The 18928-nt window shown below is 52.7% G+C and overlaps 11 protein-coding genes across 11 annotated transcripts; 6 read left to right on the top strand and 5 right to left on the bottom strand.

Moving 5' to 3' along the window:
- Positions 1–659: 659 nt before the first annotated feature.
- On the bottom strand, positions 660–1303 carry DL89DRAFT_265981 (uncharacterized protein). The gene has a single exon (XM_040886925.1). It carries the CDS (start codon positions 972–974, stop codon positions 756–758), a length of 219 nt encoding a protein of 72 aa, XP_040745853.1. The 5' UTR covers positions 975–1303; the 3' UTR covers positions 660–755.
- A 965-nt stretch (positions 1304–2268) lies between these two features.
- Positions 2269–4289, top strand: DL89DRAFT_265980 (uncharacterized protein). The gene has a single exon (XM_040886924.1). It carries the CDS (start codon positions 2306–2308, stop codon positions 4235–4237), a length of 1932 nt encoding a protein of 643 aa, XP_040745852.1. The 5' UTR covers positions 2269–2305; the 3' UTR covers positions 4238–4289.
- Positions 4283–6339, bottom strand: DL89DRAFT_265979 (MFS general substrate transporter). Its single transcript, XM_040886923.1, is given in 6 exon segments — positions 4283–4797; positions 4862–5217; positions 5246–5538; positions 5558–5622; positions 5727–5848; positions 5901–6339. The coding sequence occupies 6 exon segments, from the start codon at positions 5982–5984 to the stop codon at positions 4449–4451; spliced, it is 1269 nt and encodes a 422-aa protein (XP_040745851.1). The 5' UTR covers positions 5985–6339; the 3' UTR covers positions 4283–4448.
- A 546-nt stretch (positions 6340–6885) lies between these two features.
- Positions 6886–7337, top strand: DL89DRAFT_291591 (uncharacterized protein; the record flags this gene model as incomplete). The annotated part of the gene is made up of 3 exons (XM_040890216.1): positions 6886–7137; positions 7184–7253; positions 7288–7337. The coding sequence occupies 3 exons, from the start codon at positions 6886–6888 to the stop codon at positions 7335–7337; spliced, it is 372 nt and encodes a 123-aa protein (XP_040745850.1).
- Positions 7338–7359: 22 nt separating this feature from the next.
- Positions 7360–8262, bottom strand: DL89DRAFT_291590 (NAD(P)-binding protein; the record flags this gene model as incomplete). Its single annotated transcript, XM_040890215.1, has 4 exons — positions 7360–7374; positions 7410–7574; positions 7605–8203; positions 8238–8262. The coding sequence occupies 4 exons, from the start codon at positions 8260–8262 to the stop codon at positions 7360–7362; spliced, it is 804 nt and encodes a 267-aa protein (XP_040745849.1).
- A 191-nt stretch (positions 8263–8453) lies between these two features.
- DL89DRAFT_221071 (leucine carboxyl methyltransferase) lies at positions 8454–9413 on the top strand (the record flags this gene model as incomplete). The annotated part of the gene is made up of 1 exon (XM_040884490.1): positions 8454–9413. One exon carries the CDS (start codon positions 8454–8456, stop codon positions 9411–9413), a length of 960 nt encoding a protein of 319 aa, XP_040745848.1.
- Positions 9414–9494: 81 nt separating this feature from the next.
- Positions 9495–10540, bottom strand: DL89DRAFT_291588 (terpenoid synthase; the record flags this gene model as incomplete). Its single annotated transcript, XM_040890214.1, has 2 exons — positions 9495–10373; positions 10412–10540. 2 exons carry the CDS (start codon positions 10538–10540, stop codon positions 9495–9497), a joined length of 1008 nt encoding a protein of 335 aa, XP_040745847.1.
- Positions 10541–14076: 3536 nt separating this feature from the next.
- On the top strand, positions 14077–15463 carry DL89DRAFT_277744 (nucleotide sugar dehydrogenase; the record flags this gene model as incomplete). Its single annotated transcript, XM_040889462.1, has 4 exons — positions 14077–14147; positions 14192–14498; positions 14527–14640; positions 14667–15463. The coding sequence occupies exons 1-4, from the start codon at positions 14082–14084 to the stop codon at positions 15461–15463; spliced, it is 1284 nt and encodes a 427-aa protein (XP_040745846.1). The 5' UTR covers positions 14077–14081.
- A 138-nt stretch (positions 15464–15601) lies between these two features.
- On the top strand, positions 15602–15889 carry DL89DRAFT_221148 (uncharacterized protein; the record flags this gene model as incomplete). Its single annotated transcript, XM_040884496.1, has 1 exon — positions 15602–15889. The coding sequence occupies one exon, from the start codon at positions 15602–15604 to the stop codon at positions 15887–15889; it is 288 nt and encodes a 95-aa protein (XP_040745845.1).
- A 266-nt stretch (positions 15890–16155) lies between these two features.
- Positions 16156–17394, bottom strand: DL89DRAFT_256048 (DUF580-domain-containing protein; the record flags this gene model as incomplete). The annotated part of the gene is made up of 1 exon (XM_040885406.1): positions 16156–17394. The coding sequence occupies one exon, from the start codon at positions 17392–17394 to the stop codon at positions 16156–16158; it is 1239 nt and encodes a 412-aa protein (XP_040745844.1).
- An 882-nt stretch (positions 17395–18276) lies between these two features.
- Positions 18277–18912, top strand: DL89DRAFT_265976 (uncharacterized protein). Its single transcript, XM_040886922.1, has one exon. It carries the CDS (start codon positions 18403–18405, stop codon positions 18655–18657), a length of 255 nt encoding a protein of 84 aa, XP_040745843.1. The 5' UTR covers positions 18277–18402; the 3' UTR covers positions 18658–18912.
- Positions 18913–18928: the final 16 nt, after the last annotated feature.

The raw sequence follows: 18928 nt of genomic DNA, 5'->3' as shown, positions 1-18928 counted from the left end.
ATGATGCGATGACCTTCATAACAAAGCACTTTAATTTGTCTAGAGGGGGATATTCCCTTTATTGAGCAATTTGACGTCTTGGTGCGCTCCTTGCATATGCTTTTGATACGAGGCTGTGCCACTCAATACATGGGTGCAGACAAAGCACAAATACCTCCCTTGATCAACTGGAAGAAGTGCTACTTTCTGTTGTTCTGTCATATGGAATGAGCTGACACGCTGGCAAAATGATAAATGAAAAGACAAATGGACTTGCTAAGCAAATATGCTGTGTTTGTATCTCTTATACTGCTAACTATAGTTGGTGGTTGACCTTTCTGGAGTCGATTGATGGTGAGGTCTTTGGCCATTAACACCCAAACTTTCTGTCGGGCCAGTATACTGTCCCTTCGCACTGCCCAATTCTGATATGAATCACCTTCATGAATTTGGTTGGACAATTTGATATCATGGCGCCATTCCCGAACAAGCAAAAGCCTGTTGGGTTGAGTTGCACATAGTGGTTTGGACTATCCTACAGCTCACTTGCAGAATTGACAGCGACAGGTACCTTGGCCAATCCCATTGACTCCGCAGCCTCTAAATATAGTTGATCATAGCGACCTGCACCTGTTTGTAAACCACTATGCTCATTACACTCAATGCATTAGGTTCAAGGTTGTAGGAGATAGCTATCGAGCTATGCTACCGTCTAACATATCTTCTTCATGATGATGGTTACATATATGTATTGGCTGGAGCAAGCCTGTGGTAGTCTATCGTTTCCCTGCATTACACTGAGCAATGTGGTCGAGACAGTCTTGCTTGAGTCTATACTGCGCACCGCACTTTTTGCAGTACCAGACTGAATAACTGTTGGCGAAGAACATGCGCTCGGTGCTATTAGGTATTGCCATTAGAAATATGGAGTACTTGTCAAAAGAGACATAAAAGTATATACGTTGTGCAACAAGAATGCACTTGGTATCTCTCATTTATATCGCTATCTTCTAGAGCTTATCTCAGATTATTCAAAAGTGGCATAGGTCATACTTGCTGAACAATCTCACTGATATGTATCACCTGCACTGCTAGCACAAGCACAATCGGCTCCGGTACGCCCCTATTTGAGCATAGCATGATCAAACAACCACAAAGTAGACCAAGCCGGTGTGCAAGTAGTTGGAAATGCTCCAAACGATATACCCAATTAACATTGCTGCTAACGCCTTTCTAATTACACTACATCCCCTAGCCGCATATACCGTCTACCGCTATCCATATGTTGTATTCCATTACATATGGTTTTATATGCAGATAATTGCCCACATAGCAATGAATGTCGTTGAAAATATAGGACTGAATGTTGTGGCGATATCTATAAGATGGGGATTCGTGAGTCATAAGGGCTGTTGGCATACATCCATGTTCCTAAAGCTGATTCTCCACCTCAAGGTGTTCGTTATTATACTGACCATTATCTATGTTTATTTTATGAACTTGCAAAAAACAAGTGCATCTGTGAGACACCTTGACGTGAGGCGTCATTTCATTCCCAGCTTGTAGTTCCTGACAATATCAATATAACTTTACCATTTCACAGGCAGTGGCTGATGGCTGCATAGCAAAATGCTTGTTGATGAAAGTTGTAGATTTGTTGTATTGTGCACACTATGTGCAAAGGAGACAGGCGAATAAATTATTTGGTACAGTGTCGCTTGGTCACATTTATACCTAGGCTCTACGTACTCCCCATTCCATGCATTTGTATAGGCAATTGTTTGGGATGCAAGGCTATGCAGTTACAGCTAGCATAATATTTACCAGGTATTTTGTTGTATTGTTGTGTCGGTCGACTGTGTAGGGGGTTTTAAATGTATATTTAATACTGAAGAAAAGAGAGAAAAGGGGATAGACGAGTTGCGCAGGGAGCTTTTAATACTGCCATCTGTGCAACTTATCAGAGGCTAGACTCTACCTCCATATCGTAGGCTGTAGCGGGCTCTCGTTGGCGCCTGGATTTCTGTCACCTGATTCGGCTGACATGTCGATGTCAGGGACAGCCGCATCGGGCGCGCAACAGTATTACCACTATTATTGAGTGGATTGGATGTATCGTCCACGTGGTTGAGGGCTCGATCATATGAAGTCCAATGCAGTAGGATTTCATCAGAGTGAGAATGCTCCAAGTGACAGCCACTAGCTAACCCATAGCTACACAGTCGAGTGTTTTCCCACTAAAAGAGCTGTTGTGGCTTGGCACTATTTGCAAGCCAGGTTTGCACCTATACCATTCCAAATCTTCAATTTTCGTATTGTTGTAACTATGTATTCACCTGCACAAACGCTACCGTCACTTGTCCTCGAACAGATCCTCGACTTTGCAGTTGGAAGTTTTCCGCACGAGTTCACTCCAGAGTATGCCTGCGACTGCGGCCCATATATGCGTGTGGTTCCTGGCCTCAGTTTATGTCGCAGCTGGAGAGATGCAGCGCTGTCAAAGTTGTATGGCGAGGCCTGGTGGTGCAAGGTCCCGAATTGCTCGCAATGCTACACAACCGAATGCCACAGTCGCAAATTGCCTAGGGGGCTACCGACTGCTATTTCCACTGGTAACCAGTATCGCGTCAGAAAAGTGTCGCTGCATTGGAAGGTCGAGGCTATCCTGGATGGTACAGCGATCAGTGCGGCCAAGAACTCATTGCTAGGCAAATTGGTAATGCCATCAGTCACCTCCCTGGACTTTTACTTTTGCTCGGACCAACTGGAAGTGGATCTTAGCGAGGCTAAGAAGATGGAGCATGTCAAGGCGTTCTGCAGCGAGATATACCAACTGTTTCCTTCCGTGCAAAGCTATCATCTCGTAAAGTTTGACGGGTATGATGAACTCAACGACTACCCTGAAGTTCCGGCTATAGACAGCCTTATTACTGGTCTGACCAAACACAAGACGCTGGTCGACTTTTCGTGCTCGGCGTTCGTTATTGTGGTTCCCCTTCCCACCGATGGCCGTGACCTGCGCTATGTATCAACCACCGCTCTCGAGGCTGACCAACACACAATCGAGCTTATCCGGCGCAGTGCCTCTACTCTTGAGTGCCTCACAGTCCAAGGCGGGGGTCCAGAGGTATTTGCGCAGCTTCTTCATTCCGAAGATGGAAAGCCTGTTGTCTACACCCACGTTCACTCTCTGGAGATGTCGTACACCGTATATCGCTCCTTTAGAGAAGCACACCCCACCTTTGCTTCTCCTACCGGTGTGTACTTTCCGTCTCTCAGAAAACTAGTGAGCAGGATAAGATACCCGTTCAGCAACGATGTCCTGTTCAGAGGCAGTGAAGCGACGCTAGAATATCTGGACATTCCGCTTTTACCGAGAACTGTTTCCGATCTCCAGGAGTGTGGTGTGTTCAACGCCAATCGTTTTCCAGCACTGAAATATGTTAGCGGAAAAGGGGATCGAGTGGACGATGAGATGACGCGCATACAGTTGACAGGATCTCTGCTGCGGTTTGCTGCCAACGCGCGCGTTATTAAGGCCAGGGAGAACGACTGTCCATTTGACTTGACTGGCTTTGCAATCAGCGAGTTTGGACAAAACGTTACCGTGTTGGATATACCGCCTATCAGGCTGACGTTAATGCGTACGCTCCAGCTTATCAAGGTGCTACCGCGTCTTCAACAGCTGAGAACTGGAGTCGAGATCACCGACGAGCTGCGCACCACTGACCAGACCCATGATTCCTGCGTTGCTGAATGCCGTCCGCTGTGGATACAAAGACATGAAGGCGATCCAAAATACATGGAATATGGCGATCCATTCCATCCGGATATTGAGGACGACATTGTCCAACGTGGACTCAGACCAGATGCATACGAGTGCTTTTATTCGTCGAGATTCATCTTCTCCGACTATTTTGGCGAGTTCATTTTGGACCACCTCAGCCTGGTCTATGCAGATTTAGGGTTTGTTGACGAGCTCTATTCTGACTTCTACCCGCTGTCCGACTCCTTGGCTGTTTTGGACTGCAGCCATGACAGAGAGGACAGCGCGGTGCTGCTGGCTCGGTCCAAGATTGCAGTCATCTTGCTGGCACTGTGCCCGTCGATCCAGCGGATCCAAACGTGCTGGGCCATCGACTTCAGATACACGAAGAAGGCCATTCCCGACGATATATCTATAGAGCGGCAGAGGATCGTGGAATCCGAGCAGCACCAAAAGCTCGTTGCCCATCTGAGGTCGGTAGCCCAGCAATAATATTCGCCTACCGCTCTGTCTGTCTAAACCATCGCTTGCTATTGCATTTCCAATGAAAACTTTATTTCAGTATGCCTTGTTCAAAGGGGTATTTTTTTTTAGAATTTTTTCTATCGGTTGCACCGCTTCCTTGCTACTGGGATGATGAGAGCCAAAGCTATATACCGTGCATAGACAGAGAACATATGGTATGTTTATCAGCTGTAAACGCTCATAGCTTGTATCTAAAGTCAGGGTGGCGGTCGGCCAGGTCTTGGATCTCGTCAGCAGTCAGCCGGCTAATATCCATGGGCTTCTTATCGCGCAGCTTGTTCTCACGGTCCAGCGCGAATCTCAGCACAATTGCAGCCAGCAGGCACAAGAACGTCATAGACAGGCATACTGTGTGTCCGAGCACATACTGCGGCGAGTCCTGGTCTCTGTACACAAAAGCCGTGGCCAGGGGCCCGAGTCCACCGAAAGCCGATGTAAACGCAGCAGCCATAGCCGGCTTGGTGTTACCTTGCTGGTTGGCCATTTCCCACGCCGGACTGTGTGCCGCGGGCTGTGGCGAGGCGAAGCTGAACAAGAACAGAGCGACCATGCGGCCGACGACGTTGGGCGAGAACAGAGCCAGGAAGAAACCAGTGACTGGTGATACAGTTAGACAGCATGATGGCGTAGGCAGACCCGCCTGTGAACTTGGCCACATAGGCAATACTGGCCATACCAGAGAACGCCATGAAATTGGTCAATGCCGAGAGCGCCTGGGCAACGCGCGATGAGTATCCCTGGCTGGCAATAATGGTAGGGCCGAACATGCCGTTGACCTGGGTGGCCCCGTTGGCACAAAAGTCGATCAGCGTCCAGAGCCAGATCTTGTAGTCCTTCAGCGTCATGACGATCTGCTTGATGCTGATGCGCTGGTCGCTGACAACCGTGTTTTGGTGCCGCATGATGCGTGTGATGACCGCGCGCTCGTCCTCGGTGATAAACGTGGCCTTTGTCCGGGTAGTCTTGCAGGAACACTGGGCCAAGCAGACTCCAGACGCCGCTGATCAGACCAACGAAGACAAAGATGCACTGCCAAGGGGCCAGGTACTCCGATTTGATAGACGTCAGCCCCGAGCAGAGCGGCCCGATAATGATCCCGCCGATGCCGGAGCTAGCAAAAAAGAACCCCATGCGCTTACGCACCTGCTCGCGCGGATACCAGTACGAGATATAGTAAAGAGACCCAGTCAGATACCCAGACTGCACGGCGCCGAACCAGAAGCGGCAGGCGGCCAGCGCGTGGGCGTTCTTTGCGAACGCCGTGCTAACTGTGACAATTGACCAGACAAACATGGATGCAGGTGAGCCAGTACGTCGGACGGACCTTCTTCAGGACCAGGTTTCGAGGGCAGCTGGAACAGGAAGCTGCCGAGGTAGTAGACGGCCAGGGCAATGTTGATGTCGTAGCCCTTCAGGTCCAGGGCCTTGGTGAGGCCAGGCAATTTTGGCATTCGACAGAGCCATCTTGTTGAGCGAGTCCGTGGCATATCCGATGCAGACATACAGGAGAAGCCGCCGGTCACACTTCCAGATATACGACTTTAGGGACTCTTGCTCCTGCTTGGTGAATTCCAGCGGCTTGTTGATGTTGTCGATATAATAGCTGTCTGAAGGACTCGGAGGCGCGCACGGCGGGGTCTGCGGAAGGCATTGGAAGTAGTGGGCTGGATGAATCGCAGCAGCGTCTGTCGTCGTTGTCGTCGTTTCGTGTCATTGATAGAATGGTACGGGCAGAACAGCAAGGGCTACTTATATGAGGTATTGTGCTAGAGTTGAAGGATAAAAACGAGGGCCCGGTGGAACCAAAAGAGGGAAAAAGTTGAGGAAGAGGATCCGCACTGGCAAAGGGAGAAAGGATGGATGATAGAGCTATGCGAATCTTGCTCCCTTTTTTTCTTGCTGTTGCGTCGTGTCCAGCCGCAGTCGACCTTGCTGGCGGACAAATCTTAATTGCTAGTCACGCCTCCAAGTGGCCATTAATTTCGTGTATCTGTTGCGAAAAAAAGGAAAAGAAAAAGTCATGCAGGCGGGTGGGAAATCAACAACAGCAGAGAGGGATTGAAGTGCCGATACCACGCAAAATCCGTTGTGCAATTCAGAGTCTGCTTTAGGATAAATAGAAGCGCTGGACGTTTTATGTACTAGCAGTTGCTATCTTATCTAGCAGGTCCTCGGTGGGTTCTATGCACGGTGTATGCTGCTCGCGGGCTGATCGCTATGTAGTCGGTTTCCCAGGAACGCAACTCCTCCATATACATCTAGCATTCACAATCCTGCATTCTGCCCAACCGGACTTGCACATTCACACCGGCACGCACAGTCAAGGGGTCGTGCATGTTGGAGTGTGACTCAGGCCCATGCCGGATATTTTGCAATGCGAGCTACCAGCTGAGCGAATAGTGGATGAACCCAGCGCAGGAGACCTGATCTGCGGGGTTGCGGCCTGGCTCGGTTCATTTATCAGAAATAGCCGGTTCGAGTCACAGGTAGCTTGGTTGACGTCACACGTTTTTGGGCCAACATTTCTGCCAAGCACCGAGGTCACGCTGCCTTTTTCTCGTCTTTATTTTTCCTTCAGTGCAGCCTTCTACTAATTAGTTATGCAAATTCCACAAATGGACAGCCGATTCGAATGGGTAGCAGCACGAGACGGCGCAATTCCGCCGCGAGCCATCGCTGGCGGGGTCGAGCGCGACGGGCGGCCGCTGTTCATTGCACGAGCGTTTTTCAAGGGCGGGCTCCACCCAGGCAAGGCGGCGCCACATATCCAGAACGGCGGGTTTGCAATGGGGTGGGGCGGGGGCGAACACAACCTGAACGAGTACTTTGTGCTGTGCGGCAACGCCAACGCAGTGCAGTGGGTAGCTGTTGGAGGGCCCAGTCGATCTGCATGCGCCGTATCGGCTGCTGGAGGCCGGCAAGGAAGCCGACGGCGTGCCGCTGTTTGTGGCCAAGGCCAATTTCCAGAACTCGCAGCAGTTGGGTAAGGCTGGTCCCCATCTGAGCTCGGGCATGAGCCTGGGATTCGGCGGCCGGGAGCACAATGAGAGGAACTACCATGTGTTAGCGTATCTCTAAAGAAATAAAGGTTACTTGGAAAGATACTTGCTCCACCAGCCTTGAAGTTGACGCAGGCCACGCTGATACCGATCTGCTCCAGTGCCTCGGTTGACAGCTGCGTGTTGTCGGGGCGCGATGCCACGGCCTCAGTAGGCTTGTCTCGGACCGGCACAAGGTGGTCAATGCTGGCATTGCCCAGGATCTCAGCAAACACCTGGCACATGGCGTACTTTGTCATCTCCTCCTTTGCCGAGAAATGGAAGACTCCACTTACGCCCTCGCCTGCAGCACCAACACTGATCTCGGCCATATCGGCCAGCACCCGAGCAACATCCAAGGTGTTCGTGGGGAAGCGCTTCTGGTAGTCGTCCATCTTGGTCTCCTTTGACGCATCCTTGACTGCTCCCAGCAGCAGGTTCACAGCGCTCTCCTTGATGTCCTCCGCCGAGCCATATAGGATCGGCACGCGCAGAATCGCCGCCTGTGGATTTGCCTCCTGCACTGCCCGCTCACCGGCCAGCTTCGTGCGGCCGTAAAAGTTTAGCGGGTTCGGCTTGTCGTCGACCTGGTACGGTGGGCTAGTGCCATCAAATACGTAGTCGGTGGAGATGTATACAAAGAACGCTCCATGCTGCTTGGCCAGTGCTGCCAGGTGGCCGGGCACTTCAGCGTTGAGCCTCTCCGTCGCTTCCTTGTTCTGCTCGGCTACATCGGGACGCTTCTCGGCCGCGCAGTGAATGATGGCCTGCGGCTCCTCGGCACCAACAAAGGCGGCGACTGCTGCAGTATCGCTGAGATCGAGCTTGCGCAGCTCGCCGCGAGCGCGCGAGAACGCTGTTCCGATGACGTCAAAGCCACGACCCTCAAATTCAGCTACCACTGCACGCCCAAGCAGTCCCGGAAGCACCGGTAATGATAACCTTTGGAGACATTTCAAATGGAGCTGTACAAGAAAAAAACTATGAGCTTGGATTTGAATCAGCAGAATGAGATAGAAAAGAAAGGGTGGGAGGACAAATCGTGTGGGCTACCTTCGTCATCGCTTTCTATTCCCTCCTCCGGTTTTTTTTTCTTCTAAATACTCTCCATCAGAATGGACCCGAACATTATGCGCTTTGACAACATGCCAGTGACCGAATCCAGCGACGACGCCATTGTACAGGGCACCAGCAATGATGCTGCTGTCAGCCGTGAGTCGGCGGCACGTCTTGGCTACATGGCCGACCGGTATATCCACAACTTTGTCCGGCAGCCGCAACGCCGGCCGCCCTTGATCAACCGCGGGACGTACTGCCGATTCCACGGCATCCAGAGCGCCCTCCGCCAGTTCACAGAGTCAGAAGCCGAGCCCAAGCAGGTGGTCGTGCTGGGCGCTGGCCTCGACACGGCGTATTTCATCCTGAAATCCGAGGGTCTGCTGAACAATGTGCGGTATTTTGAAACAGACTTTGAGGAGATCACAGCCAAGAAGGCATCGACAGTGTACCGTAAGCGCGAGCTCAAGGCGCTGCTGCCACCTGACATCAAAGTTGCGCGCGGCGGGGCCGAGCTGCACTCGCCGTCGTATAATCTGCTCGCCGGCGATCTGCGGGCATTCGAAGCCCAGGTGGTGCCGAAGCTGATGGAGCGCGGATTCCAGACTGATGTGCCGACACTGTTTATCAGCGAATGTGTGCTGATTTACCTGGACCCAAAGTACTCGGACCGCATCCTGGACTGGGCCACAGACAATGTGCTGAACTGCGGTATCATCACGTACGAGCAGATCCTTCCTGGCGACCGGTTCGGCAAGATGATGATTGAGAATTTGCGGGCGCGCGGGCTGGAGCTGCGCGGGCTGCATGCCCACCCGACACTGGAGAGCATGGAGAAGAGATTTAGCGGGCGTGGGTGGCAGTTTTCCAAGGCAGTGGATCTAGTCGACTACCACGACCAGTGCGTTGAAAAGAACGAGCTGGACAGGATTGCGCGCATCGAGTTCCTGGACGAATGGGAGGAGTTTACGCTGCTGGCCCAGCACTATGCCTTCACATTTGCCTACCGCACCAGTTCGCTGCCATTCTCCGCCATGCATATCGTCTAGCTCTTCTTGGATGGGGGACTTGCCGAAAAGACATTGTTTATTATCATCGACTTCAACTCATGGATACAGCTGCAGCCCTCTTTACTTGGTGCGCTTGGCAACCTTGTTGAGGAATGCAGTGAAGACCTGCTTGGGGATCTGGGTCTCGTCGACCTCGCTGATCTTCTTCTCCATGTCAGCAATGGCAGCCTCCTCGTAGTCCTTGTAGACCTTCTCAATGTCGAGCTCCTTGTACAGCTCCTTGACGCGCAGCGCGTGCTCGGCGGGTGCCTTGCGGCCGTAGTTGTCGTTGAGCACCTTGCGCTGCTCCTCGTTGACGCGGTCGAGCGCCTGGACGACCAGCCACGAGCACTTGTTGTCCTCGATATCCGTGCCAATCTTGCCAATGACCTCAGGGGCGCCATAGCAGTCCAGATAGTCGTCCTGGATCTGGAAGTACACGCCCAGCGGGATAAGGATGTCCTTGGAGATCTGGAAAATAGGCGAGTCGGCAGGCGTGCCGGTCATCAGCAGCGCCATGGCCACGGGCAGGTAGAACGAGTAGTAGGCAGTCTTGTACTCGACAATGTAGCGGTGCTTCTGGATCGAGAAGCGGTCGAGGTTGACGTCGTTCTCAGGGGCAGTTAGCAGATCCACCATCTGGCCGAGCTCGGTCTGGTACGACGTCTCGTGCAGCAGCTCCACCAGGTCAATGTAGTACGGGTCGCTGCGGAAGTACTTCTTCAGCAGCCGGTAGATGCACGACTCGAGGATGAACGAGTCGTTGATTGCCAGGATCCCGACGTCCTCGCGCCGGTACCACGCCGGCTGCCCGCGCCGCGTCGGCGACTCGTCCATGATGTCGTCCGCCACCAGGAAGAACGCCTGCAGCCACTCCACCGCCCACCCCAGAACCATCGCCTTCTCGTTGATGTCCTTGGGCAGAGTGCTCTCGCCCCGCATAATCTTGACCGTGTCCACCTACGGACAGTCCCGCGGTTCATCTTGCCTCCCATGACGTTGTACTCGATCATCTGCTGGATCCGCGAAATCATCTCGTCCGTCGCTCCAAACGACGGCAGCTCAGAGACGATGTCGTTGACCAGCTGCGGGAAGAAGTCGGTGAATTCAGCCTTCGTGGTAGCCATGCTTTGGTGAATGTCGGGCGAATTAGTTGATAGATGGTGAGAATGAAGCAAACAGTGCAACAAAAGAGATAAAGAAGGACGAGAGGAATACCAAATCCATCTTGGCGGTGCTTTAAAGGGCGGTGAAATGGGGAAACGAAAGGCAGATGATTGGGTGCACAGCAGGAACTCGGATCAACTGTCAATAATGACAACAAGCAATGAATGATAGCTGGTTGGGACTGCTGTCAGAAATTACGCGGCACGCGCCAGTTCCGTTTTCTGGGAGTATCACGTGGGTGAAATGCCTAGTAGTATGCTTGCGCCTGCCGTTCTGCTGGGCTGGACAATATCCTGGTAGCGGAAAGCATCCGGGCAGGCTCTCAAAGTCGAGAATCCGGCTGCTGCTGTACAGTGTTGCTGATGACTGTGAGCCCACACCTGTAGCGACCTGTGCTGGTAGTGATGCCAAGAACTGGTTTGCAGTCTGCTATCCGACTTTTGGACTGCTGCAACCACCATCTTTCTTGACTTGTCGGAGTTTTTCATTACACATGCAAGCTGAGGCATGTCCCGAATCACTAATCACAATTTAATGCCAACGATAAAACTACTACGTCTTTGCTGGGGGTTGGAGAACACAGCTAGCGCTTAAGCACGGGATGCTGAGATGGCTGCATTGCGCAGTTGACACGCTGGGGCTTTTATTTCCCTGTATGTGCAGCCATCCTCTTTGTTTGCGGCAGTGCCCAAGTCCAGAAAGACACCACTGACGCTAAAAAGTGATCTATGAGGCATTGGTTGTTGCGTGGGTTCTGAAAGCTCAAAGTATAGCTAATTCCTATTCTTGATTTTCTAATGCTTGCGTACCAGACGCATGGAGTATGAATTTGATGATCCCAGATACCATATGGAACTGGTCTGAATCGCCATTCTTCACTATTCCACCATCATCATACTTGCTCGCGCATCATTTTATAATACAAAATGGACCCATACGGAGACAGATATTTCCTATGGCAATGGGACCTATTGGCTCAATGTATGGCTTGATACCATCGATGCTGTACGTGATGTATACCATATATCAAACTGCTGTTTATGCTGTCGTAAATCTGAGTACTGAAGATATATTCAACATTAGCCGAGGACATGATGGTATGGTATAGAGCAGCACATCACATGTACATTGTCGGATATTTGTTTATCCCATGGCAACTAACCTTTTGAGAATTACTATTGTAGGTAACAGCTGTCATCCGCTTATGGCCGACCGAGAGTGCCAGCAATGAGGCATACCCCGCAGCATCGATCAAAAAGACAAAAAGGTGACGACGCGAATAGCCACGCCATTTACGAGTATCTGCCCCACCTTACTTATCTGGCCTAAAATCAGATGGCTGAAGAAAGGCTTTCGAGGCTACGGCAGTACTTGCGTTCATAACTACAAGGAGCTCATGAGGGAAAACCAGGATATGCAGCAATATATGAGAGGTTGTGAAGAAATGGATCCGCTAAGTATAGGCGATGGGGCACCTTGGATTTAGGTATGGAGGACATGGATGTGGACGGTCCTGAGCATCAAGAGAGCCGCAGGCTAGGAGAAGTAGAAGGTATTGAATAGAGAACTGGAGCACTGGAACTTGGACGTGGAGCCGATATTTGTGGATGGCTCCGAGTACTCTGAGAGAAAGCGGGGAGAGAACTGACAATGGCTTCCTGAGCATTCAAGAGAAAGCGGAGTAGTTACTGATAACAGTTCTGATTTTTGGAGCGACGACGGACCAGTGGACATGGATGTGGACGATCCTACAAAGTACAGCTATAATACTAGAAATAAACCTTGCTGGACGATTCCCCACAGATACTCACAAAGTTCAATATTCAGACCGTATGATCCGCCAACCCCTCAATCCGGATATGAAATGTGCCTGTATAATTTCAGAGTCTTCACTGAGTTCCGCGAGCCTCCAAACAGCAATACGTGGTGGGACCCCATCGATACCCTGGCAGTCTACGATGTAGCGGGCACTGTCAGAGGAAGGCAGCCAGCGCGGAGCTGCACCGGCTGTACACCTATTGAGTCAAATGACAATAAATGGCTGAGCACTAGTGTAAAATGGATGCTGCGTCTGACTGGAATCTGGTGTTTGAATATAATCATAAGCCGAGAAAATCTGTTTGTTTGAAGAAAATGGACTGGAGAACTATGCTGTTTTGATGAGGGATTAGCTGGAAGGGCAGCACGCTTGTCGGCTCTTTATACTCTGGGAAGTCTTGAGCATAAAGGGAGGAACTGAATAGATAGCAAACGACACCATCGGCTAACTATGAACGCGCTGACACTGCCATAGATCAATGAGTTGGTCTCATGCACCACAGCTGATGAGCCAAACCAACTGCAGGACCGGGCCAAGTCGATTCAGACAGTGTGTCCGTCAGTCACCACAATGGTTGCTTGTGGATGGTATCAGATAGCCATTCATTAGATATTTTCTTTCAAAAAGGAAAGGAATTTCGGAAGCTCTTGCAAAAAGAACAGAGGAGATTTTTAACGAAGCTGGTCATTCCGTGTATTTCTATTACAGTGGCCGTTTGACTGTCCTCTGTGCTTTCCTTCCTAGCAACTGCAGGATCATGCATTATTTTCATAGCGCAAGCTATTGATGCTGATGGGAGGCAGTATGTGACGTGGTGCTGACAGTACAGGTGGATACAGCAGCAATGACCGAAAATTCGGGGTCAAGGAAGGGATATGTGCTGTTCACCAGTGCAAAGACGAATTTGGATGCCTATTATCAAGGATATGAGGCTGGTCAGCGAGTATATTGTCCTGAAAAGGTATTTGGATTTATGCAATTAGCGATGTGGGTATCATTACAGTAATGAGATGTAGAGCTCCAGTCTTGAATGCACAATCTTCACCAATCAGTCCATTCCTTTGGATAGACAGTATATAATGAGCCAAAAAGCCATGTGGGATCCAGTCATCCTCGTATTTCTCCCTACAATCAAGACCAGTAAAAATATGCGTCTGCGGCTGGGCTCCCTACGCAAGCGCGCGCCTCCCGAACCCACCATCTCATTAAGCACTGAGACAGTTCACAAAGACCTTATTAGGAGCGGCGTGCCAGTGCGCATAACCGTCCAGATCGACGGGCACCAGCCAACAGTCAGATTCTACAGGACGGGTCCGTTTGATCCGGCGATCATGCAGCTCAAGGCGCTGAAAATCCGCCTGGTGCATTCGTGCCGCGTGTGCATGGCATTCGGGTGGTTTGCGTGCGCATGGCACTATGCGCCGGTGTCGCAGGAGGTTGTGAAGGATATTGTGGGGCTTATCCAGCGCGTGCCGACCCTGGAGGTCGTCGAGGCTGAGCCAGTGCTGTGTGAGCAGCTGGCACAGGCACCCGCTGCGCCGGATCCGGCTCCGTGCTGGCGAATAAAGCGACCTCAGCTGACCATCAGGCTCGAAAAAAAGGTGATTTCCCCAAATAAACAGCCCAGAGGCAAACCTTGCTTCTCCCCTACTTATAGTTTTGTTTGCTTTTTTTTTTCCTCTATGGTCAATATTGGTGCATCGTTTCCGCAGAAGCTCACACACATCTGCTGCATTGGCGCCGGGTACGTTGGCGGGCCCACCAGCGCCAGTCATGGCCATGCATTGGCCAGGACATCCACTTTACCGTCGTCGACCACGACGCCCAGCGGATCTTGTCCTGGAACTCGCCACATCTGCCTGTATACGAACCCGGCCTGGACGACATAGTGAAGCGGCAGCGCACAAAAAACCTCACCTTCACAACAGACATTGACCAAGCGATCCGCCAGGCCGACATGATCCTGATTGCAGTGAACACGCCGGCCATGCAGAGCACGGGCTTTGGGCGGGCGCCGGACCTGCGGAGCCTGGAGAAGTGCATGCGGCGGATAGCGCAGGTGGCAGAGACCGACAAGATTATTGTGATGCGGTCGACAGGTGCCGTGCCGCACTAGCGCATGGGTAGAAGGGATATTGCGGGGGAACGGGCGAGCGCAGTTTGCGGTTCTCTCGAACCCCGAGTTTCTGAGCGAGGGCACAGCCGTCAGAGACCTGCTGAGTCCGGATCGCGTGATCATAGGTGGAGCGCATACGCTGGCGGTGCAGATGCTCAGAGGACCTTGTATTTGCAGTGGGTGCCCGAGCAGCGCATTCTGGCAATGGACGTGTGGTCGGCGGAGTTGGCGAAGCTGGCAGCCAATGCAATGCTGGCGCAGCGCGTGTCGAGCGTAAATGCCCTGAGCGCAATTTGCGAGAGGGCGGGCGCCCACGTGCAGAATATCATCACGGCCGTCGGCTCCGATCGGCGGCTAGGCAGTGAGTTTCTGCAGGCATCGGTGGGATTCGGCGGCCCGTGCCTGCAAAAGGATGTCATGAGTCTAATCTGGCTCAGCGAATCGCTGGATCTGCCCGAGGTGGCCGCGTACTGGGCCCAGGTCCTGGAGATGAACGCCTTCCAGACCCGGCGCTTTGCACAAACCATCGTGCAGTTTGCCAAGGGCTGCCGGGTCGCGTGCCTGGGCTTTGCCTACAAAAGCGGCACCGGCGATGCGCGCAATGCTCCGGCTGCCGAAGTCTGCCAGCTTTTACTGAGCGCTGGCTGTCGGTTGGCGATTTTTGACCCAAAGGTGCCTGAGCAGCATGTGTGCGAGCGTCTGGAGGAGCGTGGGTGTGAGATGGCGCACGTGACTGTGTGCCAAAGCGAACTGGAGGCGGTCAGCGGTGCCCAGGCGGTTGTGGTGTTGACGGCATGGCCGCAGTTCGCCAGTCTGGACTGGGCGGCCGTTTACGATGGTATGGAGAAGCCCGCCTATGTGTTCGATGGCCAGCTGGTGCTGCAGCCGGAAGCAATGCGCAGCCTGGGCTTCCGTGTCTATCAGATTGGCCATCCCGGCGCCCCATAGATTCCGGCACTGATCCCACCTGCCTATATCATGTACAAGCTATTTTTTTCATTCCTGAAATATGTCCTTTGTGCTTTAATTCATCCTGCCAGGTTTTTTCCGATTTCTTTCTCCGTACTTGTAAAACCTGACCTGCCCATGTCGCAATTAATGTCGTATGTGGACCGCCGCGTATCGGTCATTATGAATGACGGCCGGCTGGTGGTGGGCACGCTGCGGGGCTTGGATCAGATGACAAACATCATCATGCAGGCATGCCAGGAGCGCATATTTTCGGAGGACGACGGCGTCGAGGTCGTCAATCTCGGCCTGTACTTGATCCGCGGCGACAATATCGCAGTAGTGGGTCTGATTGATGAAGAGGCGGACAAGGAGCTGGATCTGGACGCGCTACGGGGAGAACCGCTGACACCGCTGACCCACTGAGAAGTATTATTATCATCACTAGTTTTTCTTTCTTGAATGTACAATGGTAGACTCATATTTTACGTGGCAGCACCGGAATGCATTGGATTACAATATACGCATAAGTTGCTACGAGATATACAAGGAAGCTGAGATATGACCTGCTAAAGCCGTGAGGACCCGGCCACAGCCGCTGTCCAATTCGCGAGGGATGGTTACCGCAGGTCCCTGTTGCTGGATTTATCCCGAAGGACGATCGCATCGCTTGAGCAGCTCGATAGGAGATATCAAAAGGCGTGATTCCCGTGCACCCCCCGGACCACCTGCGGATATGACTCCTGCAGCATGGAAAACAACCGTGGGTTGTTGCGTGCCATGACCTGCGGGTCCTCGGCCAGACACACAAACGTAGTGGCGGTCCCTGACTCAATGCACTTCATCAGCACCTTGAACATGCTCATGGCCATAATGAACGCCGAGATGATAATCGGCGGCGTATATGATCCAGTAACGTTATACTGCGGCTTGGTGATAGTTATATACAGCCATGCCGCAATCGCCACCACGGCGCCGCACAGGAACGCGCCCAGCTGCAGCACATTGCCGATCAGACAGTCGTTAATCAGGGCCTCGACGCCGCGGTCCTTGATCAAATCCCACGTGTCGCGCGCCGCCGGAATAAACGGCTTGCCGTACATGGCCACCTCGACGTATGCGTACTTGTTGACAAACTCGGCCATGCCCTGGATGCACGCCAGAATGCAGTCCAGGCAGCACGCCAGCAACTCCACGCCGATGTTGCTGTCGGCGTTGTCGCGGATCGCACGCAGTATAGCGCGCATGGTCTGGATCACCGCAATGATCAATGACCCGAAGCACACGCTGCCGAACGAATTGGTAGTCGCGCGCTTCAGCGACGAGAGTGCCGGCGTGCGTGTCGGGTAGCCTGCGGGTGCGCCTTCGAAGAAATAATAGGTCGCGTAGATCCCGCACAGCGTGGTGTGCAGGACGTTGATGATCACGCCAGTGGTCCAGTAGAATGAGAACACCATAAACACCCACGACAGAATCTGCTTCACGTTCGAGCATGACTGGTAGGCGCGCCCATTGCGGTCCGTGTGCGTCGTGCACGACTTGTACTGGTCCATGTGCTTGAAGCTGCCCATGAACGCCAGCGCCCACAGCGCGCTGTACAGGGCCTGGATAAACAGGAACACGATGCTGGTGACGATCGTAGATGGGAACTTTCGCGACACATGGCAGACTGTCTCCAGCACCAGCTTCGAGAACGGGATGCGCTTCCGCCACGAGAACCACATCAGCGCATAGAACACCCCGAAAATCACCATGATGGCGCCCGCGAACCAGATCCGCGCTGCCAGATAGTACACTCCGGTGCCAATCGTCACCACGACCGAGAACCAGAACGAGATTACAAGCAGGTTGCCCGCAAACGCCTGCATCAGAAGCAGGTAAATAAGGCTGACCACCACTGATGCCACCAGCACGCACAGCCACATCACCATTCGTCGGCCAGCTGTAGAACGACTTGGAGTACGACAGCTGTCCGCGGTGCTGGAATGCGTCCGAGGGCAAAGACTTTTATGAATATCGCCGACATTGCGACGAACAGCGCAAACTGCAGCAGAAACACTATCGCTGCCCATGCGTCCCGGAACTTGGGTGTCGCGTTGTACCGCGAGGCACCCTTGAAGTCTCCGCCGTCGCCGTAGTTCGCAGGGCCCGGGTCGGTGGCCGGCGGTGGGTAGTACGCGGGCGTCGCAGGCGGAGGCGCCTGGTACTGCTGTTGGTACGGCTGCTGATGCTGTTGCTGCTGGTATGCTGCTGCTGGTATGGCTGTTGCTGGTATGCCTGCTGCTGGTATTCCTGGTGCTGGGGAGGAGGAGGCGGTGGCGGCGGGTAGTACACCGGCGCCGAGTTGTCGATAGGCGCATAGTTGCTATTGTATCCGCCACCAGCAAACTGGTTTTGGTTGTTGTTATAATAGTTTGACATATTAATGAGTGGGAAATAGGAGATAGAATAGAGCAGAGAGAAAAGAAAGCTCGTCTACCCGCGCTACAACCGCGCAGTTATGAACCGCTCCTTTCATGTGCGTAACGATGTCATTGTTACCTTGTTTTCGCCCTTTTTCCAAAATACACGCGCTGCGTAAACAAGCTGCCCCCAAATCACTGGTCTGCCTGGGCATTGGGGCTACACAGGAAGATTTTTTCCTAGGAATGGGTGCAACTCATTGGAAATTGCCATATGCAGCTGCACTGTGTTACATTCCACCCAAGTGTTTTGCACAATAAACGATTAGCCCAACGAACGTTCTGTCGGTTCCGAAAGTCTTGGCAGGGAAACGTTGTCTATTACTGCTCTTCCTTAGCGTTCGCGAATACCTCGGATGAGGCTACTGCTGCTACAAAAGCAAGTGAACAGAGGAGACTTTGAAGCTGTATTTGCAATATCTAAATTTGGATATCAGGGACGGTAGGGGCATATCGCTTAGACAATGGCAAAGTGCTATGGTGGCCTACGCGGCCTTTGGGGCGGTGGCCGGCCTGGCACCTGCGCCAAGCAGCGGCCCAATAACCCACTCTGGCATGGCCACCGGCTCTGGCACCTGCGGCGCCCCTTCCACCATCGCGCGCATCATACGGAACCTGACCATGGCTGCCTCCTCGGGCATCGGGCTCATCACAACGGCATACTGGCAGCTGGCCGAGTCTTGCACTCCCACACCCCCAGTCACTGACTCTGCTGTGCACACAGGGATGTAGTATATTCCGCCACTCTGCATGACGTCAATCGACATGGGCATGAGCTTTTGCGTCTCTGGGTTGTAGACCCCGGCTGTCATCACTGGATGGTCAGGAGTCGCCCTAGTCAGGCGCGACAAGTCCACATACGGTGCCAGATTTGCGAGCCGTGAGGGGTAGGTGGTTGGCACGGTCACTGAGGCCCTGCTGGCCGGATAGAAGCCGCCACTGGATGGGTAGAAGCCTGGAAAGCCCATGTTCTGGCACATAGCCATGGGAGGCAAGCACAGTA

The sequence above is a fragment of the Linderina pennispora genome (genome assembly GCF_002104995.1).
Source record: "Linderina pennispora strain ATCC 12442 chromosome Unknown DL89scaffold_3, whole genome shotgun sequence".
NCBI lineage: Eukaryota > Fungi > Kickxellomycota > Kickxellomycetes > Kickxellales > Kickxellaceae > Linderina > Linderina pennispora.
The sequence above is the reverse complement of the archived record's forward strand: the minus strand, read 5'-3'. Positions and strand labels throughout refer to the sequence as shown.

Excerpts from the sequence above, each read along its gene's own strand:
- DL89DRAFT_265979 (XM_040886923.1), bottom strand. The coding sequence starts at position 5,984 with ATGACACGAAACGACGACAACGACGACAGACGCTGCTGCGATTCATCC. Across the intron at positions 5,623-5,726 it reads TCGCTCAACAAGATGGCTCT|CTGCCCTCGAAACCTGGTCC; the intron begins GTCGAATGCCAA and ends TTCCTGTTCCAG. Across the intron at positions 5,218-5,245 it reads TCTGGAGTCTGCTTGGCCCA|GCCACGTTTATCACCGAGGA; the intron begins GTGTTCCTGCAA and ends ACCCGGACAAAG.
- DL89DRAFT_265976 (XM_040886922.1), top strand. The coding sequence starts at position 18,403 with ATGGTGGCCTACGCGGCCTTTGGGGCGGTGGCCGGCCTGGCACCTGCG.
- DL89DRAFT_265981 (XM_040886925.1), bottom strand. The coding sequence starts at position 974 with ATGAGAGATACCAAGTGCATTCTTGTTGCACAACGTATATACTTTTAT.
- DL89DRAFT_265980 (XM_040886924.1), top strand. The coding sequence starts at position 2,306 with ATGTATTCACCTGCACAAACGCTACCGTCACTTGTCCTCGAACAGATC.